The sequence below is a fragment of the Elaeis guineensis genome, chromosome 4 (genome assembly GCF_000442705.2).
Source record: "Elaeis guineensis isolate ETL-2024a chromosome 4, EG11, whole genome shotgun sequence".
In the NCBI taxonomy this organism is placed as follows: Eukaryota; Viridiplantae; Streptophyta; class Magnoliopsida; order Arecales; family Arecaceae; genus Elaeis; species Elaeis guineensis.
This window is the reverse complement of record NC_025996.2, coordinates 24803350-24814334: the sequence shown is the minus strand read 5'-3', so window position 1 is coordinate 24814334 and position 10985 is coordinate 24803350. Positions and strand designations below refer to the sequence as shown.

Here is a 10985-nt window from a genome sequence, read left to right as displayed (position 1 = left end):
CGGACTTCGCCTTTAACCTTGACTGCAGGAAAACTTCGCCCGGACTCCTACGGGAGCCGGGCTCCATCCTCGACTCCAACGGCTGCAAGGCAGACTGCGACCGAACTCCTACGGGAGCCGGACGGACTCCTACGGGAGCCGGACTCCGCCGATAACTTCAGCTGTGAGCAGACTCCGCCCGGACTCCCACGGGAGCCGGGTTCCGTCCTCAACGTTAATTGCTGGTAAGCCCCGTCCGGACTCCTACGGGAGCCGGACTTCGCCTTTAACCTTGACTGCAGGAAAACTTCGCCCGGACTCCTACGGGAGCCGGGCTCCGTCCTCGATTCCAACGGCTGCAGACAGTCTTCATCCGGACCTCTACGGTGGCCGGACTATGACCACTGCCGAACTTCAGCCGACAGATCAGTATCAGCGCTCCCAGGCCACGATCGCGGCCACGATTCTGCTACATTTCCTGCGGCGGATTCCGTGCAGCTCCACCACTCCCTGACAGGCCGCAGTAACGATCGCAGCACTGCTCCACTCCCCATGACGGATCCCGCGCGGCTCCATTACTACCTGACCAGCCACGATAAACGGCCACGATCCTGCTCCACCTCCTGCAACGGATACTGCGCGATTCTCTCATCCACTGGCAAGTCACGACGGCAAAACGCCGCCCCACTTCATGCGGCAGACTCCACGTGGCACGCCCCAGCGATAGCCACGGGTCCGTTCCACTACGCTTCGCAGCAAACTCTGCCTGACCCTGGGCAGTCCACTGCCAGACGGTTACAAACGTCGCCATCAATTCGTTGCTTCCTCCGCCTATAAAAGGGGGACTCAGATACGTTATTCGATAAGCTCATTTCTTATCTCAAAACTCTGCTAAATTCTCCGTTCGAGCACTCCATTCTTGTTGAGGCAGAGAACTGACTTGAGCGTCGGAGGGTCTTGTCGGAGCAACCCCACCTCCGGTTTAGACTTCCTTTGCAGGTCCCGGTGGCGACCGCGGCTTCCCCGACTCCAGCTTCTCCGGCGCAAGCAGATTTTTGCACCAACAAGCACAATAGAAAAGAATCGATCGAGAATAAAAAAGATTTTAGAGCTCTGTATTAGCAATGACGAACGCTGCATCATTTAAGCCATCGCTAATAACTAATTAATATTAAATAAATAATATTTAAAATTTAAGAATTATAGCGACGGCAAAGCCGTCACTATTAGATGTTCGATCTTTTAATGACGATTTTCTTTTCGATCATAATTTTTCGTCAATAAATATCCACCAGCCGTCGCTACTAAAGAATATTGTTGTAGTAGATTAACTATCTTGTACTTCAAGAAATGAAAGTTACAAAGCAACCGCACATTCTATCTCTATATAAAGGAGGGTAAGAGGAAAATTAGGGTAAGCTTTTTTTTAGCTTAACAAGCTCTTGCTTCTGTGGTTTTTCATCTGTTCTTTGAACTCTGGCCAGCTTACTCATCAAATAATTTTTGATAAGAAAATCTTCTATAGGTACATTCTCTATCGAAAATAAGATGTAACTATCTGGTATCCATCTAAATAACCATCCGGAATTTGGCGGTAACAAGAACTATACTATTCACTCAGCAGCTAATATGGCATGCATGACAAACGTGTACAGACCTAGGTGCACATGAGTTGAAAAACTTTCCCGTGGATGAATGTGGTTCGGAGGGGGGGAATCTACTTGAACGTTATTTTTAAAAGTCATGTACCACTATGTCTTAGGCCCCGTTCGGGCATGTACATACATTGACAGCTGGATTCTCATACATGATTTGTCGAATTGTAAAAAGGTTGATGAGCTGGCAAGAAATGATAGCGAGAAGTCAAAGATATGGGAGACGCGTGGATCTTTTTTTTTTTTTTTTTTTTTCCGATACTATCAATCTTTTTTTTTTTCAATTGCTTCTTCATATCAGATATATCTAATTGAAAGATCTGTACCTTCTCGGGGCTGACTAATTTTTTTCTTTCATTTAGCTTCATTTTTGTTCATATGTCAATTGTTATTATAAAATGTTGGATCCGTAAATAATCCCTAAGGTTTCTACTGTGACAACATGTATTGTTTTGTTTCTTAATAGCTTATTTATTTATAAAAAAAAAAAATTTCTCTCCTCCTCCCCCTCTTCCTCCTCCTTCTTAACCTACTAAAAACTAACGACTTTGACAGGGAGAAGGTATGGAACCAGGCAGTGCATGTTTGATTATGGTTCTAGCCCTTTTTTTTTTTGGTAAGATTGTGGTTCTAGCTTTTGATTTCCATGATTTCTGATAGTGTTTGCTGCTTGTATCCTAAACGTAGCCAAGGAGCTGTACTTTCCTAATTCATCAAAAAAAAAAAGGGAAAAAAAAAATTGACATCTTAATGGAGATGCTAGAATCATGGAAGTCAGGAGAAGGATACAGACAACATTTGTCACTCTCACCCCTATACATTCCCTTCACTCCATGAAATCGATTTGGCTTGCTACTATTAGTGAGAACACGGTAATCGCATGGCATGCGCACATGATGCGCACACCTCCTACATCGATGAGTGTGAGACGTGGGCGCGTGCAGCGCACGCCAGTCCCCATCAGCGTTTGCCGTGATCGTAGTCTCCACGGGATGTTTACCAAAATAATTTTAAAAAAAATTATTTATAAAAATAATTAAAATTTTAATTTATTTATAAAATTAATGTAAATCTTATAAAATATTATTTCAAATGGTATTTTATAGTGTCCACTTCACCACCTCTTTTTCACGTAGATGATGAATAAAAAAAAAATTAAACACGCCATTTGAAATGGTATTTTTGAAAACGCTATTTCAAATGATATTTTCAAAAACGCTATTTCAAATAACGAGTTTAATTTTTTTTAAAAAAAAATAAAAAAATTATAATTATAATTTTAAATTTTTAAAAAATAAAAATTTTGGTTTTGATTCAAATAAAAATCATCATTTCAAATTAGTATCCCTATTTCAAATTATTTTTTAAAAAAATATTTGAAAAAAAAATTGATGTAAAAAAATAAAAAATATCATTAAAAAATAAAAAATAAAAATTATAATTTAAAATTTTAAAAAAATAAAAATTTTAATTTTAATTCAAATAAAAATCATCATTTCAAATTACAATCCTCTTTTAAAATTATTTTTTTTAAAAATATCTCAAAAAATATCTTAAAAAACTATAAAAAATAAAAAATATCATAAAAAGAAAAAATGAGAAAAAATAAAAATTTTAATTTTAATTCAAATATTTTCTTATTTCAAATTAATTTTTTTAAAAATATCTAAAAAAATATCTAAAAAAATTAAAAAATAAAAAATACCTAAAAATAAAATAAAAAATTATAAAATTATAATTTTTAGTTTAAAAAAATAAAAATTTTATAATTTAAATAAAAAACATCATTTCAAATTACTTTCCCCATTTCAAACTTATTTTTTTTAAAAAAATATAATTCTTAGAAATATAATTCTTTATAATTTCAAATAGCATTTTTAAAAATACCATTTTTTTGATATTTTTCATTTCAAATTTTATTTTTTTTCTTTTTTATTGTATTTTTAAATTTTTTTGAGTTATTTTTATGAGATTTTTTAATAAAAAAATAATTTAAAATGGGGATAGTAATTTGAAATGATAATTTTTAATTGAATTAAAGTTAAAATTTTTATTTTTTTAAATTTAAATTTATAATTTTTATTTTTTTCCTATTTTTTTTATTTTTTATGGTATTTTTTATTTTTTATTTTGTTTTGAATTCAAATTAGAATTTTTATTTTTTTATAATTTAAATTTTTAATTTTAATTTTTTTCCATTTTTATCTTTTTTTCTATTTTTATGGTATTTTTTAGGTATTTTTTTCCTTTGTTTGGAATATTTTTTAAAAAATTAATTTGAAATGAAAAAAATAATTTGAAATGATATTTTTTATTTGAATCAAAATTAAAATTTTTATTTTTTTAAATTTAAAATTTTAATTTTTTTTCTCATTTGTTTCTCTTTTTTTTCTTTTTTATGGTATTTTTTTTTTTATTTTTTAAAATATTTTTTGGATATTTTTTGAAAAATAAATTTGAAATGAGGAAAGTAATTTAAAATGATATTTTTTTATTTGAATTAAAATTAAAATTTTTATTTTTTTTAATTCAAAATTATAATTTTTTTTTTTCATTTTTTTATAGTATTTTTTAATTTTTTAATTTTTAAGGTATTTTTTGAAATGATGATTTTTATTAAAATTAAAATTAAAATTTTTATTTTCTTAAAATTTAGAATTATAATTTTTATTTTTTTCAATTCTTTCCCTTTTTTTCTTTTTTTTATGGTATTTTTTATTTTTTTCCACCAATTTTTTTTTCAAATATTTTTAAAAAACATAATTTGAAATGAGGATACTAATTTGAAATGATGATTTTTATTTAAATCAAAATTAAAATTTTTATTTTTTTAAAATTTAAAATTTTAATTTTAATTTTTTTTCTATTTTTTTTTTAAAATAAATAATTAAACTCATCATTTGAAATGAGGATTTTTTTTTGTTTGTCGTCCACGTGAAAAAGGAGGTGATGAGGTGGACACTATAAAACGCCATTTGGAATGATGTTTTATAGGATTTATATTAGTTTGATAAATAAATTAAAAATTATATTATTTTTATAAATAATATTTTTTTAAAATTATTTTAGTAAAAAGCTCTAGTCCCCCCTTTCCACTAATGATAAGGCAAACTGCTTCCTTGGCACATATTATACAAACGCTTTATAGATGTTGTGCATGTGGGAGCGAAACTTTCACTTCCATATGCATAATTTCCTGCCTGTTTCTCTTTTATCGGCCTATATATTTTTTTTAAAAAAATATTTATATTTTAAATAAGTTTAATTTTAAAAAAATTACATCCATTGATGAAATTTTCCTATTAAAGAAATTTTAAACAAATTAGGCGCTACGGCTTGCAGAGCAGGGAACATGCACCTTGTCCCGGGCTCCAGCACCTGTCATGGTCTCGCCATCGTTTCCCTGCACCTTGTCCCGGGGTCCAGCACCTGTCATGGTCTCGCCATCGCCCCCGCAATTAGACCGTCCGCACCGCCCGTCAAATATCGAGCCGCCGCCGCGCTCCACCACTACTGACATCTCGGGGGACCAGGGGGGACTTTTCTAAGATAAGAGGGGCCTGGACTCATTGAACCTGGTCGTCTGTTTCCGTGACTCCCTGCCATCTCACCAAAGGGCGGCCTATTTTCGGAAAAAAATCATTGATTAAAACCCTTCCATCGTATCATGTCACGTAGGTTTTGGATCATCTAATAAAAAAATTAATTATTTAATATTAAAAAAGATTCATTATTGCCAAAAAAAATATTAATTAGAACTATATTACCAATATCGGCTTTGGATCATATGACATAAAACAATAAGATTAAAAAAATTAAATTGAAAATGACTAATGATAATTAATTGTATATTTTATTTTTCATTCATATATTTCAATCAAGTGGAAAGTTTTAAATCTTTGAATCATTAAGCGCTATGGCGATGTTTTATTGAATGGTTTAAAATATATATGGTAGATCAATGCTAATCAATAATTTTTTCGATCATCGTAGTTTGGTTAAAAATTTTTGAATGGAAAAAAAAAATCACTAGCAATCATGGTTAACTAATCAACAACTTTCACTATTTTGAATGGATTAAAATTTATCTTTTTTAATAATATAATAATTTTTATTGGATGATCGAAAATTAGAATAGTTGTAATCAATAATTTTGCCTCCTTCCTGTCTCCTTTCCTCTTTCTTTATCACCATCCTGCCACACCAACCACACCAGCTTAGTCACCGCGTATTTGCCCACACCGCGTATTTGCCCAACCCACCCATACTTTCAACTTCAGGAGAGAATATTTCAAGCTTTCCTCGATGAATAGGTGGGGCTGGTTATGGGATGGAATCCAAGACGTCTCCGGTACGGGTCTTTTGGGTGTAAACGATCCATGTGCTGCTCGTAATCCCAAGCACTAGAAAGAGACAACGTGTTCATGTGAAAGCCAGCGAGATCACGCTGGCCTCTGTCTTCGTTCCAGAGCTGGCTGGCTGACTCATCCCCTCGGTTATGAGTCTGGTGTCATCAAGTGGGAAGTCTCTCCACTGGCAAACAAAGCAGCGTATATACATGTCTTTGTCCCACTATACCATTTTGGGAATGCAAACTCATGATGCTTCATGTGATTCTCTGCGTCCATAGTACGGAATGTGGGAGATATGTCTCCCACAAAAGAGAAGGGTAGGATGACAACTGTTTTGAGGATACAGCTTGGTCAAGTCACATGGGATGATGCCTCATGCCTGAGGTTCTCAGATCATAAGAAGATGGATAGTATTATCTTGCGTACAAGCTTATCCTGAGCTGGTTAGGAAAGTTTGGGCCAATCTGTATTCAGTATCATATGATTCCGCATCAGACGGGGATCATTCTGTTTGTCTACCATGAAAGTTCTTTGTAGATTTATCTTGTTAATACCTTCCATGGGCTTTTTGGATATGATCATCCATCTCTGTCAATTTAGTTTTTGAGTTAATGTAACTAAACTATATACTTGGAAACATAAGGAATTTAAACACCTACCATACGTTTTCTACTTCCAAGTCCATCAAGGGGTTGCGTGCGTATACGGTTATGTGGAAACTTACCTCAGATGTTTGGTTTAAGGTGACGTAGCGTAAACATTTGATAAGACCTATCTTGGGAAAAAGAGGGGTTCGGCACTATTGGGGGGGGGGGGGGTGGTTATGGAGGGGTTTGGTGAGAAATAACCCGGAAAATGTCAATGGTGAATAAGATTTTTGAGTTGCCTTGAAATATAAGATTTTGGAGTTGGACATTAACGAGTGTGATGACAAGTGAGTGAATACCACATTACTTTCCGGTGCAGCCTCAAGATTGGACGAGAAGGCTATCCTTGCCTACGGTGGCTAGTTTGCTGTGAGTAGTCGGAATAAGCAGCTATTTCAATCAAAGACCTCTGACCCAGAAAGAATCACTGTTTTGGTTGGCTATCTACCTTGCTAAAGAATTTCACAGAGCTAAAGCACTCGTTTGTTCATTCGTTCTAGTTTATGGCTAAAAATAAATCCCAAGCCGGGCATGGTACAATGGTTGAATGCCTAATAATATACCCAGCTTCTGATCCTGGGCACGCTGATGGAATAGAGAATTACAATTGAGCTACTTCGTTTGTCCCGATCTGGAGCTAGGACCTGCGGTGGCTTAATTTATTCCAGCTGAAGCCACTTCTTGGTGGAAGTTTCCAATACCAATCACATGTCAAGATCGCAGTCATTGGGACTACTTCCCGTAACTTCTTAGTGCAACAGGCCTCACCTAACTAGCAGCATCACATAGGTGCTCCATGGGAACCAAGTGCCTTACACTTCTGAAATGTTACTTCTAAGGTTTCATTCCATGGTTAGAAACAAATCCTAGATCTGACCTCACTGTGAACAAACCCCCCTGAGCAAAATTCTACATTGAAATACCTAAAATAGTTAGATGAGACAAATTTTCTGACCTTGCAAGCAAATCTACGCTAGTTCTCCAAAGTTTTGGCCAACATCAAAACTAAATGCATTCATGTGAGACACGTTCATGTCCAAAGGCCACATGCAACTCTCCAATATCCGTAAATGCTATGTACAAGATGGCCGCTCCCTCGCCAAAGAAACAAATACTAACAATAATTTAGAAAATAATGAATTTTCAAACCTATCCATCAACATATAACACAGGCAGTGGGCTCCCCCGTCAAGGCAGCTAATTTAAAACCTTGGCGTGTATGATCTACTATGGATCAAGCTGACTGGTGCTCTGGCCCCCAGGGCACGTCACTATTAGTCTAAAATAAGAAGAGAAAGACAAGGGGATGATTGATAATCTACGGTTCTCTTTTAGTCTAGAAGAAAAGAAAAATTTTCGGCCCTTATACCAGCACAATGATGAGCCTGCCGCCAGAGGTACTCGGTCTCTTGCTAGATATGGACCCATCACACCAGAAATCTAGCGTCCGGACTCGTAGGTCCGGTTTGGGTCCATTCAATTCCACACCCGATTGTTCAACATCGTTGGGACCGGAATAAGCCTGACCAGCCCTGGTTTACGGTAATTCTATAGAATGGCCATAAGAAGTTTCAAACCAAACACATTTAAAAGATGCAATCCGTCACCGGTTTTAGTTTAGTCTTGGTCGAAACAGTCCAAATGAAACCATCAAAGTTTCTAGATTTTCCAGGGCTAAAAAAAAAAAAAAAGACATCAATGATGTAGAATATTAATAAAGAAGAGAGGAAATAAAGGACAAAAAACAGTTCGAAGAACCAGGAAACGGGAGGGAAGGCTTCAAAAAGGAAAAAGAGGAAAAAAAAAAAAAGTCGTGGGTGCTTTGGTGCTTGTGGAGTCGCACCTTCCTGTAACCATCCCCATCCAGTATCAAAAGAAAATCTAACAAAATATAATACGACCCCACTGCTCATTCTTCAACAAATCCCCACCTATTTCTATAAGCATAATTCTATCACTGCATTCACATGGCAATTCCCACCCCCCAAGCCCCTGCATAAAAGCCGCCCAGCTAGCAGCTGCAGCTGCAGCAACCCAGCATCATTACTCACCCCCCTCCCAGAGTTCCAAGAAACTGGAGAGCCAAAGATAGGTGGTCGGGTCTCTCATATCTCAAAACCAATTCCTATTTATTTCTCTTGCTACTGGTTTTGCTGAGAGAGGAGAGAGAGAGAGAGAGTTTTAAGGAGGGGAAGGAAAGGCGATCTTTTTCCCAGGTGATTGAAGTAGGAGTTTCTTCAGAGCTAGCATAATATAATGGGATTCCCGGTTGGCTACTCAGAGCTGCTCCTCCCCAAGCTCCTCCTCCACACGGTCTTCCTCCTCGGCTTCGTCCGGCGGCTCATCTCCTGGGTGTTCACCGCCGTCGGCCTGGGCGACCTCCTCGACTCCGACATCCCCTGGTCCGACCCTCCTCCCCCAAACGGCCACAGCCAGCACCACCGCCCGGAATTCCGGTCGGCGTCGGCGATGCTGATCCAGGAGGTGCTGCCGGTGGTCCGGTACGAGGAGCTGGCGGGGGAGGGGCAGCACCTGGGGACAATTGCGCGGTGTGCCTCTACGAATTCGAGGCGGCGGAGGAGGTGCGGCGGCTGACCAACTGCCGCCACATCTTCCACCGCGGCTGCCTCGACCGCTGGATGGAGCATGACCAGCGCACCTGCCCGCTCTGCCGCACGCCGCTCATCCCGGAGGAGATGCAGGACTCCCTCAGCGACCGCCTTTGGGCCGCCGCCGGCGTCCCCGACTCCTTCTACGACTACTATTATTCCTCCTTCCCTTCTCCTCCTCCGTCGCCGACGCTGCTTGTTCACCACCAGCTGCTTTCCTCTTAGAGGGACCGCTAACTCGTATAAATGCCATACAAATGGCCAATTGTACATACCACACTCGCGGGAACCAGAATGGAGATATTTCCCCAACACCGCCCCCCCCCCCCCCCAAAAAAAAAGAACAGAGAGAGTATCCAGAAGAAAAGAGAGAAGGCCAGAAATTACGTGCTTGTTCTTCGTAATCTGGATTGCTTGCCGAACGCTAGAATTGGAATTCGATATGTAGTATGTAAAGGTCTTTGTTATTGTTTCGGTCTGTAATTTCTTGAGGGTCGAGATAGAAAGGTTGATGCAGAAAAGATGGGTGGTAAGAGAAGCTCAGGTTGGCGATTTGCTGGGGGCGCCGCTGGATTAGAGTCTGGGATTTCCACTTCATCGCGGTTGAGTGTTTCGACGAATTGGAAACGGTGAGCGCTCTCCCAAGAGAGGAAGATCTAGAGAGAGTAGAGAGGAACAAGCTGTTCATATTTGTTTATCTTCCTCTATCTATAAAAAAAATATTATCTTTCCCATTATTGAGTATTTTTATTTCTGACAGCTGATAAATGAACTAGTTCTTTAATTATTTTGCTGTTCTTATATTTTTGTCGGTATCAAAGAAGCTGGCTTCACGGCTCATCTGCTTCTTCCATGACTTAAGTGGTGGCCGGTGTTTCTTAAGATCGTTTGCTGCTGAGCCTTCTATTATTTGTGCCCATTTCGGCCGAAGGATATTGCAATAATCTACAGTTCATCTTTTTTCAGATCTCACATGTACAGTTTTCTTTTCTTTTTTTTTTTATTTTCCTTATTTAGACTTCGTGGCAAAAAGCCCGAACGTACCTTCAGCTACACAAGGAGTACTCATCATTCCCAACCGGACGTAAATTCTCTAGTTGGATGCATGATATGAACCTTTTGCTCACAGAAAAAATGTTCAAAGTCGAGCTACCATGTTTGCAGCCATCTTGCAATCCAAGGAAATGGTTAACTGACATTGTTTTGTTAAGAAAACTCTTATATTCAATCTCTTGTTATGTAATAAGCTCCGCCTAATCTACTTTCTGCAGCCCAAGCAGAAATAATTCTGCTAGTAGGATCTTCTGTTGTGTCCATTCCCTTACCATAATTCCTCTATAAAATCCTTGGTGGCATTTTTTTTGCCTCCTATTCACCTCAAAAAAAAAAAAAAAAAAAGGGCATCCTCTGTTGTCACTCCCATCCCAGAGACCAAATGTCATATCTAATGCCATCGGCATTTATGTTTTAATGAAGTTTCTAGGTACAGCAGCTATTTGATCCATGGCTGCTCCTTCCTGCGAGCTTCTATTTTCGGTATGGTAGGCTCGAAATCTCCCACCAACTTCCGAATCCTCCAATAGATTCTGCGATGATTTCTTTTGTAATCAAACGCTGCATAATTTCTGAACAAGCATAGATTCCTTGTGTACAGCCTTCTCCCAAAAGAAAAAAAAAAAAAAATCCCTTTTACATCTCATCTCTGAGCATCCGCCGGGCATGCTTTCTCATTCAAAAGACCCC

General features: G+C 37.9%; 1 protein-coding gene across 1 annotated transcript; it reads left to right on the top strand.

Annotated features, from left to right (window-relative positions):
* Positions 1–8544: 8544 nt before the first annotated feature.
* On the top strand, positions 8545–9979 carry LOC105043299 (brassinosteroid-responsive RING protein 1). Its single transcript, XM_010920794.3, is given in 2 exon segments — positions 8545–9166; positions 9169–9979. Coding segments are annotated over 2 exon segments (576 nt in total). The 5' UTR covers positions 8545–8889; the 3' UTR covers positions 9468–9979.
* The last annotated feature ends 1006 nt before the right edge of the window (positions 9980–10985 follow it).